This window comes from Numenius arquata, chromosome 7 (assembly GCF_964106895.1).
Source record: "Numenius arquata chromosome 7, bNumArq3.hap1.1, whole genome shotgun sequence".
Classification (NCBI taxonomy): domain Eukaryota; kingdom Metazoa; phylum Chordata; class Aves; order Charadriiformes; family Scolopacidae; genus Numenius; species Numenius arquata.
The window spans coordinates 37,181,437-37,202,300 of record NC_133582.1 but is presented as its reverse complement, the minus strand read 5'-3'; the positions used below and the strand labels follow the sequence as shown (position 1 = coordinate 37,202,300).

The window sequence follows — 20,864 nt, the reverse complement described above, 5'->3', positions numbered from 1 at the left end:
GTGCTCTTGTGGCCAGGAAGGCCAATGGAATCCTGGGCTGCATAGGGAAGAGTGTGGCCAGTAGGTCGAGGGAAGTCATTCTCCCCCTCTACTCTGCACTGGTGAGGCCACAACTGGAATACTGCATCCAGCTCTGGGCTCCCCAGTTCAAGAGGGACAGGGAACTACTGGAAAGAGTCCAGCGAAGGGCAACGAGGATGATTCAAGGATTGGAGCATCTCTCTTATGAGGAAAGGCTGAGGGACTTGGGGCTTTTCAGTCTGGAGAAGAGAAGGCTGAGGGGAGACCTTATCAAAGCTTATAAGTATCTGAAGGGTGGGCTGAAGGAGGATGGAGCCGGACTCTTTTCAGTGGTTGCCAGTGAGAGGACGAGGGGCAACGGGCACAAGCTGGAACATAGGAGGTTCCACCCAAATATGAGAAGAAACTTCTTTCTGGTGAGGGTGGCAGAGCCCTGGAAGAGGCTGCCCAGGGAGGGTGTGGAGTCCCCTTTGGAGATTTTCAAGACCTGCCTGGATGCAGTCCTGAGTAACATGCTCTGACATGCTCTGGGCAACCCTGCTTCGGCAGGGGAGTTGGACTAGATGATCTTTATGGTCCCTTCCAACTCTAAAAATTCAGTGAAATTCAGTGAAACTTCTAGTGTTTTGTTTATTGAAGTCCACTGATCATCAGAAAGGAGATGGGCAATGCAACTAAAGGGAAAAAAAAAAATCTAACCAGGATCAAATATGCCAGATGTACTACTCGATGAGAGCCTGTGCTTCCAATGCTGCTGATCACTGGACAATAGTTTGCACTAGAGGGGCCTGGAAAGGCAAAAGTAGTCATAGGTTCCCTGCAGAGAGCCACTGAAATCACCATGGAGCCGGCCAGAGCCATAATGTTCACCGATACATCTCTTTAAACTTCTAGTCATCTAGAGAACAGAGAGGAAGAGAAGAAGTGAAAGGCCCGAGGCAAATGCTGTATAGCTGCAGGGTTCCTAAGTCAATTTAGTGGATGAGATAATCCCAAAGAGGCCTCCCATATTGTAAGAAATGTTGTCAACATCGTTTCCGGCTACACTCAGCCAAAAACGGCTCCTTCTTGACCCCAGGGGATTGAAAAAGAGACTTTGCACCCCTGAGTATTACCTGAACTCAGATAATAAGCAAGACAAGCGAAAGAGATAGAGGGAAATACAGGAAGGGTGTGGGAGAACAAAAGGGTAAGTAATAGGGAATAAGGTGAGAAAAAGAATTAAAATCAGTTGGACGAAGTGGAATAATCTCCCTTTACTCTGAGAGGTCAATCATTGACTCCATGGTGTCTTTGAAGGAACAGGGCCTGAAGTAGGTCCTACTTCAGCTGGTGAATTACGCAGAAGTCTGCCCCAAAGCTGAATTAGGCAGAGGGTATGGCAAGAAGCTTGATTCCACCTCTCCTCTTTGGGAACGGGGAACAGAAAAATGAGGCAGCAACAGGGCTGGAAGAGACTGATCAAAGTTGCCGACTGAGTCAGTGGCCAAGTCTACATCTTCTTTTCCTGTTCTCTGAAAGAGAGACTGCTGTTTCCTTATCTGGCTCTAGAGGACATCCAAACGTACTTAAGTTTCAAAGAGGTCAATGTCTTTCTGGAAAGGACAGTTCTAAGAACAGGCAGTAAATATAACTCATTTACAGCAACTAAGTCCTTCGTTGCCAATTGCCTTGTAATCTTTTTTTAATCAATAGGTCCGAAGCAAAGCAAGGTTGCAAGACAAGAGCTCACACTGTACTATGGCTTTTAAAAATAGGCGCACAAAGACTCAGTCCTGAACTAACTGCATTTCTGGGGTACACGTTGAAATAATTCACACCAATGAGGAAGGACCGTCTTGGCATCAGAAGAGTGCCCGGGACTCGGGAGACTGAAGTCCACTTCCCAGCTCTATTCAGAGCTGGGTCAACTTAGGTGACCCTGCCAAAATCATGTGATTTCCTTGTAACCCCAGCACGCCTCCATAAATCAAGGATAACCACAATTCTTCCCTGCCTTTCTGGGACTGCTGCATGATTGCACTCTCCAAAACACTGAACAGCAGCAACGGTGCAGGATATTTTGGCCGCACGGGCAACAGACACATTCCAGGTGGTCCATCCCCAACAGCTGCAAAGCTCAGACAGCAACGGTAGACCCTCGCTCTGCATGGGAGGGTGTCAACAGTCCTTCCCTGCTCTTCCTTCAGGAGATGCTGACGGTAGCTCCCATGCCCATGCCAGCTTATTACACAGGGAATAATGTTTGCCTGCAAGGGCAGCATGGACTGCATGACCAGCCACTTGGTGCTAGTGGAGGAAACGGCGATGGGCCAGTTAAACGGCCCCAGGTGACCAGCTTCTCCATGACAAGGCATATTATAGCTCCCTTTCAGCTGCCCTAGCAAACGCACACACACACATAGAATCATAGAATTGTCCAGGTTGGAAGGGACCTTTCAGATCATCTAGTCCAACCATCAACCTAACTCTGATCAAAACCATCACTAAACCATGTCTCTAAGCACTATGTCAACCCAGCTTTTAAATACCTCCAGGGATGGGGCCTCAACCACTGCCCTGGGCAGCCCATTCCAAGGCTTAAGAACCCTTTCCGTGGAAACATTTCTCCTAATATCCAATCTGAACCTCCCCTGGCGCAACTTGAGGCCATTTCCTCTTGTCCCATTGCCCGTGACTTGGGAGAAGAGACCAATCCCCGCAATATTTATATCCATGCAAGCAAGAAGCGATGTGCCCATGCTCACCTCTGCCAAGGGAAACCAGCCCCTCATTTTCAAACACTAACAAGCTCCCAGGGATAACCTTTCACAAATAAACAACCTACTCCGCTCCGAGAGGGATTTTATAAAGAACAGAGATTACAATGGGCTTAATCATGATTAAACACTGATCTGGCTCAATCTACTCAAAAGCAGACAAAAGATAAATAAAAAACCTCCAGCAGATGCATTTCATACTGGAAATTCTGGAACCTCAATTGACGTCATACTTTTTATGTTTAGATAATATCTGGAGGAAACAGTACACTGGATCAAGACAAACAAAAGCAAATTTCTAGTTAAAATTCTCCGTGCTCTTTAAAAAAAAAAAGAAAGGAGAAGGCTTTGCAGCAGGGAATGCACAGCGCAGCTCAGCATTTCACAAACTCAGTTTTTGACTGTAGCTGCAACTGCACTGTTAGAGGGACGCAACTAGAAAGAAACAAGCAGTCCCTTTTGTCCTCGTCTCCTGGGTCCTACCCTGTAAAACCGGGCGATATTAGTCATTGCATTTCCCATCAGACAGAAGCTGCTTCTGATCCATGACAGGCAGGTTAATTTTCTTTTACTAAAATAATGCCGCCTCCTCAGTGTCACCCCACTTGTAGAGCATCGGTTCCTCAGGCACAGTATGCAAATTCTGCATGACGGGAAGAGGTTGCATCCAGCGAATATCTCCTGAATACAGTCATCTGGTCTTTCCTACGGGTAAGAAAACCCAGGAAACGCATCCCACGTCACAGGAGACAACTCCAGCCATTAGGACTGCTGAGGGAGGTGGAAAAAGCCAAAAAATGAGCACAGATCTCAGGGACTGCTTGCTTACAGGGCTAAGCTTCGCATTGTATTCAACGGGCTGACTGGAGTTTTCTCGTTTTATCATCCCACTCTTCGTGTCCACACCAGCAGAAATGCCCAACGGGTGACCACATAACGTTTGGCCAGCGGACACAAGGGATCCCTTCCTGTATTAAGATGGCTAGGACCGACGTCGCTGGCTCTGCTGGTGCCTAGCTAATGCATCCTGTGCTTCACAGCTGCAAGACCTCTCCTTCTGAACGCCAGGTGAAAGACTTTCAATCCCTTCCGATTTGTGACCTTCAAAACTTCTCCATTGAAGGTGAAAATCCCCATACAGACAGTGTAAGCCTACTGATAATTAGTTTGTTCTTCTCACTTCCTTTTCACTGACCTCTGTAGCTCACAGGGCGTAAATTTGCCATCACTGGCACAGACAGACCTCGATAGCGAAAACCCTGTTACTTATCCTGATTTTCAAGCTGCAATTTATCAACTTCAAGAACACCGTCCCTGAACGAAATCATGGTTCCCACTCCAACTCCTACCGTGCTTCAGCCCACCCCACGTATCTCTCGTGCCAGTCTATGCAGATCACCTCCACCTTCACGCAGAACCAGCATCACTCTGCAGATGAACTCCACGCTTTCACCAATGGCTGAATCGGAGTTACGTGATTTGCAATGCCTAGATGAGAAGCCAACAAACCGCTCCCTCTTTGGAGGCAAGGGGACAGTTCCTTCTCACCCCCAGCAACAGCAAGTGTGCTTGCTTATTAATATATAAGTAGGAGACTAAGGGGTTACTGCTGCTTGTTCCCAAAGTAGGCTTACCTTATGAAAAGCTGTCAGGAGTTACTAAATATATAACGTTGTTCTACAGATTACTTAAATTTCCTCAATAACCTACCTCTGAAGGAGAAATGAGTTCAAGCGCCCGTGTTAATAACTGTAAGCTGCAGGGGCGGTAAAAATTCGTCAGAATGCAAAGAGTATTTTTATTTTTCTTACAATGTGGATGACTCTTCCCGCACATCCTACTGCCGCCAAGCATCAATGAGAGCAATTGTTTTGGCGTAGCTGTTGCCTATGGAAAAGGACTACAGATTTAAATGCTAACACAGCAACCAATGTCACCTGGCTAGGCAGTTCAATCTACTAGTTACTGACACAGATTTATTTTAAAACTATAAAAACAGCGTGTTCCTCAGGAGAATTGTTCTTCCCTTCCCCCAAATACATACGATTAACGCTTGCCAAGTGGAGTTCTTCACCTGCAATTAAGGACTTCCGAAAATTAAGCCGAGTAAAGTACTCGCAAACCACGCTGGGGCAAGAGTGTCCCTGGGGGTCTCTCCCAGGGCAGGGTTTCTGGAAGAGGAAGAAAGAGATGCTTCATACAGGACACGGCGCCAACAAACCCGCATGCCCGAGGTACTTCTTTCTAATGGCTGAGCGGCCTTGAACCCTTGTGGGGGACACGGCTGTCACGGCTACAAGCCCTCTCTTGGCACGCCAGGAAGGCAATCCCAGGGCAGCCGGGGCAAGCGCAGAGAGGAGGCAGGGAGAAGCAACCAGATCGACTTGAAGGTTCAAGGTAAGATAAAACGCAGGTAAGTGTGCGCTTAGTTTTAAGCTGCCGGTGAGACCACTCACATGGAGCAGTGCTGGGACAGGTCTGATGGGCTACGGCCAAAACAAACACAAACAAGCCCGTCTCTGACCCAGAATTTTCTCCAGGTAAAGACTCCTGTTCTTCTTAGGTGACCTCGTCCTGTTTCACCGAGATATAGTATTATTTTCCCGTTCCTCTTAACGACATCAAGCGTGGTGCTGGGGTCCAGCTCCACAAGCAGCACACAGCTTCTGCAGGGCTTGCAGGTGCCTGTGGTACCCAGAGAAACAAACCAGCTGATGAGCAGCATCCACAGGTCAGACAAGCTTGTCTCGAGCCAGGACGAGCTGTAATTAAACAGCGCCAATCATCCCTTCTGTCTCAGCAACCCCAGGCATAAATGCAGTCAAGTGTGGTGGATCTTTGGCTTAAAGGGTCATTTTGGCCAAATCATAGAATCATAGAATTATCTGGGTTGGAAGGGACCTTTCAGATCATCGAGTCCAACCATCAACCGAACTCTGATCAAAACCATCACTAAACCATGTCTCTAAGCACTATGTCAACCCGGCTTTTGAATACCTCCAGGGATGGGGCCTCAACCACTGCCCTGGGCAGCCCATTCCAAGGCTTAAGAACCCTTTCCGTGGAAACATTTTTCCTAATATCCAATCTGAACCTCCCCTGGGGCAACTTGAGGCCATTTCCTCTTGTCCCATGGCCTGGGACTTGGGAGCAGAGACCGACCCCCCCTGGCTACCCCCTCCTTTCCGGGAGTTGGAGAGAGCGAGAAGGTCTCCCCTCAGCCTCCTTTTCTCCAGGCTGAACACCCCCAGCTCCCTCAGCCTCTCCTCACAAGACTTCTTCTCCAGACCCCTCACCAGCTCCGTTGCCCTTCTCTGGAGGCTCTCCGGCACCTCAAGGTCTTTTTTGTGGGAAGGGGCCCAAAACTGGACACAGCCCTTGAGGTGGGGCCTCACCAGTGCCCAGTGCAGGGGGACCATCACCTCCCGAGTCCTACTCACCACGCTGTTCCTGACACAGGCAAGAATGCTGGTGGCCTTCTTGGCCAATATGCCAAAACATTAGGGTTTAGGAAATTAAACAAAGAGAGTCTTTTCATGACACAAACCTTCTCACAGCGTAACCAATTTATTTTCAATAACAAGGTGGCAAAAACATTTAAGAATAATAAAGCATCTAAGATCGTCAGAATGGCATTAAGCCCTTCTGCTGCAAGCAATCGGTAAATAACTGATGTGCAGCTTCTGAAGCACAACAGCGCTCCACTACATGAGGGCAAAGCTTTCCGTGACATACGCGCAGGGGGCTGCCCCCTTCTCAAGACCCTAACAGTTCAAGTAGGTTACAGAATCAAAGAATCACAGAATGCTGTGGGGTTGGAAGGGACCTCTGGAGATCATCTAGTCCAACCCCCTGCCAAAGCAGGTCCACCCAGAGCAGGTTGCACAGGAACGTGTCCAGGTGGGTTTGGAATGTCTCCAGAGAAGGAGACTCCACCACCTCTCTGGGCAGCCTCTTCCAGGGCTCTGCCACCCTCAAAGTGAAGAAGTTCCTCCTCATGGAACTTCTTATGTTCAAGTTTGTGCCCATTACCTCTTGTCCTGTCCCTGGGCACCACTGAAAAAAGACTGGCCCCATCCTCCTGACACCCACCCTTGAAGTATTTATAGGTGTTGATCAGATCCCCCCTCAGTATTCTCTTCTCCAGACTAAAAAGACCCAAGTCCCTCAGCCTTTCCTCGTGAGAGAGATGCTCCAGGCACCTCATCATCTTTGTAGCCCTCTGCTGGACCCTCTCCAGCAGTTCCCTGTCCTTCTTTAACTGGGGAGCCCAGAACTGGACACAGTGCTCCAGATGGGGCCTCCCCAGGGCAGAGCAGAGGGGGAGGATGACCTCCCTCCACCTGCTGTCACCTGATGCCCCCCAAGATGCCATTGGCTTTCTTGGCCACAAGGGCACATTGCTGTCTCATGGTCATCCTGTTGTCCACCAGGTTCTCCCAGCCTGCTCCGACAACCTGCGGGTTCACGTCCCTCGCCTCCCAGACTGTCATCCCATTACAAAAAGGTGACGGTAACCGGTGTTTTGCAGTCCCAGGTAATTTTTCTGATACCATCTCAAGGCCCTGGCTCTCGAGGGACTTGCTACACAAGCGCTTGACTTCAATGTGATTTGATTTAGTGGAGCTAGTCTGGAGCACGAACACTAGTGTGTGCTTTTAGGTCTTTTCAGAGGGCCCTGCTGTTCACAAGCATGCTTCTACTCAATCCGAGCTTCCATGCAAGTGTCAAAAATATCATAGAATCATAGAATGGTTAGAGTTGGAAGGGACCTTCAAGATCATCGAGTTCCAACCCCCCTGCCATGGGCAGGGACACCTCCCACCAGACCAGGTTGCTCAAAGCCCCATCCAGCCTGGCCTTGAACCCCTCCAGGGATGGGGCAGCCACAGCTTCTCTGGGCAACCTGTTCCAGTGTCTCACCACCCTCACAGCAAAGATATAACTATTAAAAAACCCCTATATATTTATAACTATAATATATGTATTTTTATATATAATATATATATTTATAACTATAAATAAATATATAACTACACTTTCAAAGCTGAGCATTGAATTTGTGAAAAAATATGGTTACAAAAGTTCAAAACCATCTATGACAGACGAGAAAGCATCCTGTAGGAAAAACACTTTCAGGTTATCATGTCCATAGCTATCTTAAAGGAAAGTTCCCTTCAAAAACCAGAAAAATCTATCTTGCCATGAATATTAAAATATTGTGATTTAATAATATTCTGAATTCCCACAATATAATGCAGATAAATAATGATTTATGAACACAAAACTCAGCACGTGTTCTCAAAACCTGACTCTCCAAGCAGGCAAGACAAGGGATTTTGTTCTTGTCTACTTTTTTTCCCTCCTGCATTTAAAAAATAAAGACGGCATATTTCTTTGAACTTATAATTCCACCCTGTTATTTTCCAGAGGGCTAAACTGGCCTTTTAAATTCTTTAAGCTTGGCATTGTATGAAAGCAGATATCAAATATTCAGAGGGCTCAATTTAGAAAGATCATTTTTCTGAGGCTGAGCCGTTCTGAAGAGCTTCCTGCAGAGCTCCAGACAATGCCTCTAACAGCCATTCCCACCGGGCTGAGGTCACTCGCCCTTGCCAAGCCGTGTTTTAGGAGGCGCTGGGCCAAAGGGAGAGGTGCAGGCCAGGGAGAAAGGTGAGAGGTGCACAGGGTGTGAGGTGCCAGAGATGCCGACCACTGCCAACGACAACAACATCTGAATATTAACCTGTTTTGCACAATGAGCGGTTGAGAGCCATGTCCTCTCCGCGTGCAGAGAACTACAGTATCACCTGCCTAGCCCCCTGTCGCTGCCTTTTAACAAAATCCACCTCTCCTGGTCAAAATTGGAGTTCACCAAAGCCAAGGAAGAGATGCTCCTCCTGAATTAACTGGGCTGTACGTAGAAGCTCTGTGAAACACCGTCTCCAGTTGGTGGCACAGCACAAGGCTGAAGCACCCGCTGCTGCTGAATTTCATTTCACCCAGAGTTTCTAGAGTACCCAGCAGATGTAGCCATGGACGTCTGACTTTAACACAGCACTGCAGGAGCTTCTCCTTCACACAAACAGGATGTGCTGGAGGGAGGAGAAGGTTTCCTCCTTCCTTCCCAAGCCTTGGCAGGTCACTTATAGATAGAGAGGGGCAGCAGTATTCCCAACAGGGCTCTGAATCCAGATGTTTTCTTTGAATCTCTCACATTTCCATGCTGCCTCTTGGCTGGTGCCTTGGTCTTAGAATCATAGAATGGTTAGAGTTGGAAGGGACCTTCAAGATCATCGAGTTCCAACCCCCCTGCCATGGGCAGGGACACCTCCCACCAGACCAGGTTGCTCAAAGCCCCATCCAACCTGACCTTGAACCCCTCCAGGGATGGGGCAGCCACACCTTCTCTAGGCAACCTGTTCCAGTGTCTCACCACCCTCACAGGAAAGAATTTCCTCCTAATATTTAATCTAAATCTCCCCTCTTCCGATTTAAAACCATTACTCCTCATCCTATCACTCCACTCCCTGATCAAGAGTCCCTCCCCATCTCTCCTGTAGCCCCTTTCAGGTACTGGAAGGCTGATATAAAGTCTCCCAGGAGCCTTCTCTTCTCCAAACCTCTACTCTCTCAGCCTGTCTTCATAGGAGAGGGGATCCAGCCCTCTGATCACCTTCATGGCCCTTTTCTGGACCTGTTCCAACAGGTCCATGTCCTTCCTGTGTTGAGGACTCCAGAGCTGCACACAGTACTCCAGGTGGGGTCTCACCAGAGCAGAGTAGAGGGGTAGAATCACCTCCTGCGACCTGCTGGCCACACTTGATGCAGCCCAGGATGCGGTTGGCTTTCTGGGCTGCCAGCACACATTGCCGGCTCATGTTGAGCTTCTCATCCACCACCCCCCTCAAGTCCTTCTCCTCAGGGCTGCTCTCCAGCCGTTCTCTGCCCAACCTGTATTTGTGCCTGGGATTGCCACGTCTCAGGTGCAGGACACTTGTCTTGGTTGAACTTCATGAGTTTTGCATGAGCCCACCTCTCTAGCCTGTCCAGGTCCCTCTGGATGGCATCCCTTCCCTCCAGCGTGTCGACCGCACCACACACCTTGGTGTTGTCAGCAAACTTGCTGAGGGTGCACTCAAAGGAGGAGTCTTCTAGAGGAAGGAGCTGGTGCAGAAAGTGAAGGGAACCCACCAGTCCCAGCATGGGCACTGGGCATCCAGTCCAACCCTCCAGAACAACAAAATCATGACACAGTAAGAAATAGAACATTTTAGTCTTTGCACAGAAGGAAACGATCTATAGGGTACCGTGGTGTTTACAATGCCCTTGGCTGAAAAGCAACACTGGGCTCTATTGTTTAGGAACCCTCCATCCCTTTCTGTCTACTAATTTCGCTGTGGATCCACAGGTAGGGTCTCAGGCTGCTGATGCACCAGCACCTTGTCTAAGCCAACGAGAGGTCTTCGGCACTGGGATGCTCTCCCTGAACAGGACCATCCAGGGGGATGCTCTCCCTGAACAGGACCACACCGCTTGGATGCTGGAAGCTATGGGCTCCACACAGCTTCTCCTCTCTGCCCCTGACACAGCCGAGCACAGCCTGTTTGCAGACCCCACCATCCCTCGGATGGCTGATGGATGGCACGTCCCTCAGCTCCCTGGAAAGCTAGGCTTAAAGGCAGGCCTATCCCTGAGCAAGGCAGCCAGGAGAGGAGCTTGGGCTAACACGCACCATATACTCGGCTGGTGGTGTTAGGGTTGATGTTGAGCAGCTAGCTGCTTTGATCCTTTCATTCCTAAATTAAACTGCATTTCTTCCGAGGCACCTCCTGCAATTCTCCTGAGCTGGATGCTCAGAAGGGGCCACGCAGACGCTCTTTCTGCTTCAGACATCCATCACTGTTGGTTCAAATCATCTGCTTATCCTAGCTGGTAGCAAGGAACTAATTTCTGGAAAGCTTATATGGGCAGACTAGAGGCATTGCTTACCCCAAGCCTACAGTAAAACCAGAAAACACCAAAAGCATGCCGTCAGCTTGGACAAAACACCACCCCTCTGACTTCACATAGCTGGAAAGATCTCCTGGTTTATGCTGCATGGTTTATGCATAAAGTTAGGAAGCCCAACTAACACAGAGGGCTGTTATAATACATGTATCATGACAGTTGTGTTAGATATATTTTTAAATACCTTTTCCAGTGCTTCTTTATCGACCAGCTCCTGCACAGCCAAAAGCTTGATGCTGTCAGAAAAAAACAGAGAGGAAAAAAAGAATGAATCACTCCATTGCAAGCGTTACAGAAACACAAGTAAGAGCAGAACTGAGGCTCTCTTTTTATCTTCTTACTTCACAAAAAGAGTCTATAAAGGTACAGATACAAAAAGTGCTCAGGATATAATAAACTAAAGCAAGAGAGAACCCATGTTACTCTGTTTGCTTTGATTTAGCTGCCCCAAACAGATTTTCTGGCATCTGACTTACAAGCGTGTCAGAATTCACCTTACAGAGAAACTGCATTAATCATTACATTTTTTCATATTAACCCTTCTGTGGCTCTTTGAAAACAGATGATACTGCAGAGATGCCCAGACCATTACCACTTACACCTATTTAAGAGTACAACAGGGAGGACCTAGTGTCATGTCATAGAATCATAGAGTGGTTAGAGTTGGAAGGGACCTTAAAGATCATCGAGTTCCAACGCCCCTGCCCTGGGCAGGGACACTTCCCACTTTCCCTCTTCTCTTCAGTCTTTGCAGATTTTAAAATCCATTCAATGCCAAACTCAACCCTTCAGTCTTTTCTAGGCAATTCAAAACAATGCTGGCTTTTCCATAGATGGAGGCCACCGGACTAAGTAAATCTAATTTCTGGATTAAGTTACAAATGTGCAGAAGGTACCCTTCCCTAAGAGGGTGGAGAAGCACCGTGGGCACGCTCCCCGTCCCTGGGCACCCACCATCAACTCTCCACAGCAGCCGTCTCAGCCAGAAAGCACAAGGAATCGATAATACAATCACTTACAGAGCCGGGCACCTGCTTTATGATGGCATGGTTACGATTCAGCCCATCTAAACTTTAGCTCGCTACAGTTTTGGTGCCTAATTGAAGATTCGCTAAGTGTTTAGATTCGCTATACGGTCAATGAGATGGGAGATGGATCTCCCTTCCCTAGGGCAGTTCAGCCCACCCACCCTGGCATCATTCCCTACATCCTCCCACAAGGGCAGAAGCTGCTGTCACACTGTGCTGCCCCAAGTCACGCTCGTAGAAAGCTGGCAGCGGTTTTTTAACCCACGGATTAAACTAGCATTGCAGCTCCGACTGCTCGCCTTCCTTACCAAGCCTTAAAACTAGTTCCTTAATATATTATCCTTGGACTCCAGGGGATAATTTCCTTTACCCAGGGATACAAAAACGTCTGCGTGGCAGTGAAAGAATCAAACGGTGCATATAAATATTGTTTAAATTACTTTCACGACTCTGTAGACAGGCACAGCAAAGAGGCTCATATTCAAGACTGCGCAAATAGTCGACATAGAAGTCTGCCAAAGGACTCAATTTGCCATGTATTACAAGGAGTTTCATTAGCCCTTCAAAACCTCAGAGCAACATTGCGTAATTCTTGAATGTCCACAGACATCTTATACATTAATTATGTACGCCCATCCTGTAACAGCAGCTGGCAAAACACAGCTTTAGCCCTGTCCTTCTGCTGTCCTGCAAGGCTTTCCACCACAATTATTCACTGCTTAACCCCGAAAACACTAATGTGCTTCCACTTTAATGTACTTTGAGTTTTCAGATGTCTTCAGAGCATCATAAAAGGCCTATATCCAATGAATTATAAAATAGCCCCAGACCATTTCTGCATTTCCATTCTGCAGAGGCTATTATCGCTAAGACAGAGAGGGTGGAGATAGTTCAGAAAGAAACGGGATAGTCAGGAAAAAGAAAAAGGTGCTTCCATTAAAGCCCGACCACTGCAGTAGCAGGGGGCACGTGGTCTTCTCTCACCATCTGGTGAACACACCCAGGCTGTACACAAGCATTCAGCTGAACTGGAAGGTACTTAGGGAAAGTACAAAGCCAATACAAGGTATTCTTTAAGATCATTTTCCTTGCAACTCAGCCAGCAAACGAAATAAAGATGGGATGGGCACCTCCATTTAAAAAACACTGCAATGTTGCATCCAACCCAGAATTTCAGAAGGAGCCTAGGCCGATGCCTCTTTGGAGAACAAAGTCCATTGACATAAACGGTAGCAACGCAGCCCTCATCAAGACCTGACTCCGAATTCAGGCCTTACCTCTTAAGTTTTGGCTGCCCCACCTCTGTTGCAGTACAACTTCGGAAGAACCCAGGATGGGTGGGAGGGAGGTAGGCTAACACGCTTGTGGAGATGTCCAGGCTGCTCACAGCCAGCTGGGCTGCTAAAAAAACGGCTTCAAGTCTATGTGTACGTAGTAAAAGCAAAGATTTTGCCGTTCCCTTCTGCAAGCTGTACAACAATGTGGGTTTTGTTATGCAAAATACTTTTTCCTTTTGAAGCCAGAGACTTTTTGATCACTTAAGCATCAAAAGGTAGAATTTATCAATCAAGGCTTCTACCAATTGACTGATTTATTTCTGGTACGTTAATTGTGGACTATCTGACACTCAATAGCTGCAGAAGAAAGACGTAGAGTGCCTCAAATGCAAGTACTGTTTTCATTAGAATCATAGAATTAGAATTGCCTAGGTTGCCTGATGAAGGGGAGTCCGTGGAGCGGCATCTCAGAAGGCACCTATCCCCCCATTAGAGTCATAGAATTGTCTGGATTGGAAGGGACCTTTCAGATCATCGAGTCCAACCATCAACCGAACTCTGATCAAAACCATCACTAAACTATGTCTCTAAGCACTATGTCTACCCAACTTTTACTGTGCAAACCTACCCTCCTTCCCATTTGCACTAGTAAAGCCCCACAAGAACTCCTAAAAACTGCTACGCTTTTATTTCAAACTAAGTCTACCGAGTTCCACAGAAGCCAGTAATAAAGCAGGGAGCAGGAATCTCTTTGCTGTATCTCGTTATCTTCACAGGGATGCCGTACTCTTGTTCAGCGGTGAAGAACCCATACAAAATGTTTATGTCCTGCAGAGATACTGCACATGCAGGGCTAGAAGTCAATCCGAATTCAATGCTATTACATGACTTGCAACCACATTTGTTTGACTTTTGGTGAGACTTTCCTCTACTGTTATAAATTTACAGAGATCAACATTTGCCCAGTACTTTACTTTTTTCTCCTCAGGTGACACCAGGTATTTTTGGGGGGGGGGTCAAAAGAAATGAGCAAATACAAATATCAGCCTTCGTACAACTTAGAATCATAGAATCATTTAGGTTGGAAAAGACCTCTAAGCAGCCTGCTGTAAGATGCTTCTCTCCTTGAAGCACCACCACTGCTGCTGTCTCTGCCCACTGGATGACAGTCCACCACCTGGAAAACTGCTCTCGATAGCCATTTGTTTACTGCTATTTCTTCCAGCAATTCCAAGAAACATTTGTACGTGCTACTTTAGGCAACGTCAGCTTGGAAATGCACCTATGTATGCTGTTTGTAGCTGAAGGATTTCCCAGGATTTCCAAGTAGATGGAAAATCTACTTTTCCAAGTAGATTTCCCAAGGATTTCCCAGTAGATGGGAATATAGCTACTCAGTAACTGAGAGAGGGGAAAAGACCTCTGTAAAGCAGAAATGCAAAGAGAGTTACCAAAAACCAATGCTGAAGCCCTAGGTCTTGCTGTCTACAATACAACACTTAATATTACTCTGTTTATATACCGTGGCGTCATTTCTTTCATCCTCACCCAAGCTACGCGAACACTAACTCATGAATAAAGTTGTAGAAAAATATAATTTTCTGAAGAAACCTTTTGATTACTGGAGTACCTGCTCTAATCTACCAGCTTTAAAATATACTGGTAATAAATCTGTACTGCAAGTGACTGTATCAACTGGATGGAAATTGAGTTGTATCTGAACTCTGGTTGTATCTGAAACCACATTAAGAATACTGACTCAGTTACTCGCATGATCTATTTAAACAAAGCTATTGAAATGAATATCCTGGCACCCTGAGCACACTCAAAGTACTTGAAAACACGCCGTGATCAGGATGAAGGGCTCTCCTCTACCAGTAAAAATATGCAAACATGATGTGCTGTCAAGGAAACATATGACTCCCTCTTTTTTTGGAGGTGGGTGATGCACAGCACTCTCTTCTAAGGGAATTCCTTTTGGCTTCCCGAAGATGAATCATGGTGCTGAGCAAACGCCTATCGCTACAGCACATCTCTACTCCTTCGGGTAGCGCTGCAATCCTTCCCTCAAAACCTTCTCACTGAGAAAACACATAGCGTTGGGTTCCTCTCCCTAATCCCACATATCCAGGGATAACTTAAGCCTCTTTAGCAACCTTTTCCAACCCTGCAAACCTGCCGATAGGTCCCTTGCCGGTTGGTGAGTTCCTATTCACCACCAGCCATCACTGCATTGAGCTTCCCTGCCCAGCTCGCGTTGGCATCGCCCACACACTCCCATCTGCTCTTGCAATAGGGGATGCCAGGGCCTTCCTAAGAACTACTGCAGGGTCATCCGCAAACCAGCGAACCTATGGCTCTGCACCAAGGCAGATGGGATGGATAGACAGAAACCCCCACACGCGGCGGATCCAAGATCATAGACTCATAGAAAAGGTCCCTTTCCAACCTAGACTTTAAGTTCATCGAGTCTAACCATTAACCCAACGCTGCCAAAACCACCACCAAACCAATCTGCATGCTCCTGAGGTAGAGAGAAGCTGCTTCCCTCAAAACCAGCTTGAAGGGTGCTCTAGCACAGGGGTAAAGAGGATTTAGGATTACAGTCAGTTTCTGGACGATCCTTGCACGGCACTAGACTTGCAGCCTCTATGGACACATGTCGCTTGGCTGCCACTGTCAAGGGAGAAGGTCTCCAGAGCAGAGCCCTGCATCAACAAGCACAGCGACCTGCATCTGCTGAGCTGACCCCGCAGTGGAACCAAGGTTCCCATTCAGTGCAGAACCTGGTAATTTGGGGAAAAAGGGACAGAGGAGGAAAAGGTAGAGCGTTAAGTTTGGTGGATGAGAGTCAGCGAAGTGTCTAAGCAAACACTTGGCCCCATAGAATTGTCTAGGTTGGAAGGGACCTTTAAGATCATCTAGTCCAAGATGCCATCATGATGGCGTCCTGCAGAAGGGGCCAGGTCCTGTGAGGCAGCAGCAAACGTGAACTGAGTATTGCTCTCCACGGCCCGAGTTTCTCCAAAAACCACAATGCTTTTTATTAGTCAGTGCACAAGCCTGACTAAAGTTAACAACATGAAGAAATGCCATTTGAACTTCCCTTAGTTTTCTGGCTCCTTCTTCAGCGTCCAGCTGTACCGAATCACGCTCCAGCTAGACTCACAGACATTATTACAAGTAGCCTGTGTAAAACCCACTCAGACCCAAACCGTTATTTTGAGCATCATTAATCATTCCCTCCACCCTCCCTTTCAGTCCATACATTTTTCCCCTTTGTTCTTGAGATAAGATCCCATAGCCATATTATGGTGAAGTTTCCTGGATGACTTATACATCCAAGAGCGGAGCATGAACGCACGTAACAGAAGTGCCCCCAACTCACGTTGGGGTTAATTAGCACAAAAGAAGAGGACAGCACCCCTTGAGTCATCAAATTCGTATGCTAAAATTGTATTTACACCAACTAACCTCACTCATAAATCAGTTCTGCTTTACAAGGTGGGTGCAAAACATGGGGGTTGGAATTAAAAAAAGTCGTCCCGTCCCCCCCAGTTAAATAAATAAATGCATCTGTGCTAATGACCCTGGGTACCTGGGAGGGTGCCATCCCCATGGTGCATCCCCGCTCAGCCAGCTGTCAACAGTCTGATGTCAAGGGCTGTGATTAACTGTCTTCTAATTGTTCTAGGCGCAGGCAGAAGCTTAGGCACCAAGCACCAAGCTTTGGGAAGTACACGGCAGGTGGGAACAGATAACAGCCCAAAAGTGACAAACACAGAAAAACATCTATCTTACTGCTTAAGCAAATAGGGGGGATACTTAGGGTGGGGTTTTTTATGGTTTTTTTTTGTTTGTTTGGTTGGTTGGTTTAAATATAGAGCCGCTGCCGACATTTGGAATTGTCCCTCGCTGCTAATGAGACCCAAGTCTTGGTTTCTTGACTCTGTCCACCCCAGCCATGAGACGACCTTGCAAAAAGGCAGGCAGAAGAACGGTGGGCTCCCACCCGCAGCACCCCGGGCGACGTTTAACAGGGTGAGATGACCGAGGAGCCAAGAGGAGACTCTGAACACTGACCCAAGCTCCAGCCCTGGGGGGCTGCAGATGGACCTGTGCTGGTCCCTCCTCGGGGCTGCCCACACCGACCGGGGCCACCGGAGACCTAAACAGGGTGCCCCTACAGTGAAGGAGCAATCTTTAAGATGGAAAAAAAAAAATCGTCTCATTTTTGCTGGCATATTTACAGAGTTGTCTTTCCCCCTCAAGGCCCCGTTCACTCAAACCCCAGTAAAAACAACAGCAGACAGACAAAAAAAAAAAAGCACGCTTAATGACTTTAAGCCTCATAAACTTCCTCCATCTACCCCTACAAAGCCTGACGAGGAAATAAAATGAGTTTCTCCTTTTCCACTAAAAGCATCTGCGTCTTCTCGATCACTCCTTAAATGGTAGGAAAAAAAATTAACGGCTGCGGGAAGTCAGCAGAGAGCTTATGGAGTAAGCTGGCAGGCTTGGATGGGAATACCGCGTCATATTGCTTTGGGACCAGCTGCCAGCTAATGTCACAACAAAATGACCGGGGAGATTCTCAGGAAAAATATACCTACAATAAGCAGGAATTAGGATAAAAACAGGTAGCTGCATTTCCTTTGAAAAATATATGTATTTATATTTACTTTTTATATACATATTATATCATAGCATGTATTTATAGAAATACATTATATATTGTTGCGATGGGACAAGGGGTAATGGTTTTGAACTAAAAGGAGGGAAGATTTAAACTAGATATAAGGAGGAATTTTTTTTACGCTGAGGGTGGTGAGACCCTGGCCCTGGTTGGTGGATGCCCCATCCCTGGAAACATTCAAACTCAGGTTGGACAGGGCTTTGAGCAACCTGGTCTAGGTGAAGATGTCCCCAGGGGGGTTGGACTAGATGGTCTTCAAAGATCCCTTCCAATTCAAACTATTCTATGGTTCTATGGTTCTATATGTGTAGAATATATAATATATATTTAATATATGATATATTAAATAGCTATTCTAAATTTTATATAATATTTTATAAATATAACTGTATATATATGTAAATTTACTTCAGGCTACTTTTTTGCCGTTTCCCAGTCGGGATGAAAGCAGCTGTTCTTCAATGTCCAGCCATCATCGATTGGCCTGCGGAACGGTTAGAAACCGAAAAAGCAGAGGAAGGCTCCGCAGCCGGGATGGGAACCAGGAGTAAACGGAAGGGGCAGAGAAGCTGGAATCCATCAGGCAAACTGGCGGTGTAGCACAGACCGGAGGAACACCCTTCCCCCTAGTGCTTGCGTTCTCAGATGCTATTCATAGATTCATAGATTGGTCCAGGCCAGAAGGGACCTCCAAAGGTCATCTACTCCGACCTCCCCGCAGTCAGCAGGGACATCCCCAACTAGACCAGGTTGCCCAGGGCCTCGTCGAGCTTCACCTTGAATATCTCAAGGGAAGGGGCCTCAACCACCTCCCTGGGCAACCCGTTCCAGTGTTCCACCACCCTCATGGTAAAGAATTTTTTCCTAATATCCAATCTAAATCTCCCCTTCTCCAACTTAAAACCATTGCCCCTCGTCCTGTCACTGCAGGCCTTTGTAAACAGACCCTCCCCAGCCTTCCTGTAGGCCCCCCTCAGGTACTGGAAGGCCGCTATGAGGTCTCCCCGGAGCCTCCTCTTCTCCAGGCTGAACAACCCCAGCTCCCTCAGCCTGTCCTCGTAGCAGAGGTGCTCCAGCCCCCTGATCATTTTGGTGGCCCTCCTCTGGACCCGCTCCATCAGGTCCATGTCCTTTCTATATTGAGGGCTCCAGACCTGCACACAGTGCTCCAGGTAAGGTCTCACCAGAGCAGAGCAAAGTGGCAGAATCCCCTCTCTGGATCTGCTGGCAACACTTCTCTTGATGCAGCCCAGGATGTGACTGGCCTTCTGGGCTGCGAGAGCACATTGCCTGCTCATGTCCAGCTTCTCGTCCATCAGCACCCCCAAGTCCCTTTCCTCAGGGCTGCTTTCTAACACCTCATCCCCCAGTCTGTATTTATACTGAGGATTGTTTCTTCCCAGGTGCAGAATCCTGCACTTGCTTTTGTTGAACCTCATGAGGTTCATCTGGGCCCACCTCTCCAGCCTGTCCAGGTCCCTCTGAATGACATCCCGTCCCTCTGGTGTATCGACAACACCACACAGCTTGGTGTCATCTGCAAACTTACTGATGGTGCTCTCAATCCCTCTGTCTATGTCTTTGATAAAAATGTTAAACAGTACTGGTCCCAGGACGGACCCTTGAGGGACACCACTAGTCACTGCTCTCCATCTGGACTTAAAGCCATTGAGCACCACCCTCTGGGTGCGACCATTCAGCCAATTCCTTATCCACCAAACTGTCCACCCATCAAATCCGTATCCCTCCAATTTGGCAAGCAGGATGTTGTGAGGAACTGTGTGAGGAACTATTACATTATGTGAGCGATCGGAGTATTTGCCGCGGGGAGAAAGGGAACTGTAATGCAACTAAAAAGAGGCGGGAGGGAAACACATGAATTATGGATGGTTACTACTGAGGGTGGAAGGGGGGAAACAGCAGCATTACCCAAGCCAAAAGGCAGGAGGCACCTGAAATAGTTCACTCCTTTCTTTGTCCATTTTCAGCAGATTCCCTGGGTCCAGGAATGTTCTCTCAATCCTCTCTCGCGCACAGTTCTCTCCTTGCTGTTCTCTTTCCTACGATCACGGCAACGCCGCCATTTTGCAGGGCCTACAAGCTCTGTATCGAGGGGTCTGATTTAGGCTCAGGTGATGCTGTGGTTTCATCAGGGCTATGTCACCGCAGGAACAGACCGATGGCTCATAAACCCTGGGTTCTGTCTATTCCCAACACACGGACGCAAAAAGGGAGGTTGCAAGAACAACAGGCTTCTTCCCGGCGCTCTGGAAGGGAGTAAGAGATGCTCACCCAATGACCCAAACCACAACCACCGGCAGAAAGCACCGAATGCCCACATATAACGCAACCTGGAAGCCTTCTTGACCTCCTCCTTGGGAAGACCCCATTCCAAGCTCTTTCCACGTCGATGAGACCCATGCAGCTGTGCACAGGGACACTTCCTACAGCAGTAAGCAGAGCAGGTCACACACAGGAGATTAAGAGAAGACCTGCTCAAAACTCCCAGGCTCTCCGTGACTTTAAGGAAAGATCATTCTTTTCTTGTCCATCTACCCAGAAAGGTGTCTCCTGAGTTGTGAGGCATGGATCCTCAGCAGGACAATTCTGCAAATTCTGGGGGTTTCTGTCATAGAGAGGATTAAGAGCAGCAGAGAAGCATCCCATTTACCTCCTCCTCCACTTAAATGATCACGTCTCAGGCCTAATTCTTTCCTTTTTCAGGTAAGGGGGAAAGAAACTGGACATGGTCTACTCATTTCCACTTGCAGCAAGTCTGCCTTTCTGAAGATTCCCTCAAACTTTTAAATCAGAGGAAGTGCAGAAGGAGCATCATTTTGGGTGAATGCAGTATGAGCGTGCACATAAACACTCGCCATGCATTCATTGGTATGTTTATACAGATTTGCTACCCCATCTCAATCCGGGGTGCAGAGTACTGAGGACACGAGCCCAGAGCTAACAGCGCCTTCCAGAAATGCTTTCATTGCTAAGCTATAGGCCATTCCATGGCCTTTTCTTTTGCCGTCCTCTTATTCTTCTTTCCTGTTCTCCTCCAGCTCTCCCTCTGCAA

General features: G+C 47.5%; 1 protein-coding gene across 1 annotated transcript in view; it reads right to left on the bottom strand.

Annotated features, from left to right (window-relative positions):
* The window catches only part of EEPD1 (endonuclease/exonuclease/phosphatase family domain containing 1), a 78,278-nt gene that overhangs the window by 26,185 nt on the left and 31,229 nt on the right, over window positions 1-20,864 (bottom strand). Inside the window, exon 2 of the mRNA XM_074150693.1 lies at window positions 10,975-11,026. Within this exon, the coding sequence (XP_074006794.1) occupies window positions 10,975-11,026 (52 nt within the window). The remainder of the gene's footprint in view (window positions 1-10,974; window positions 11,027-20,864) is intronic.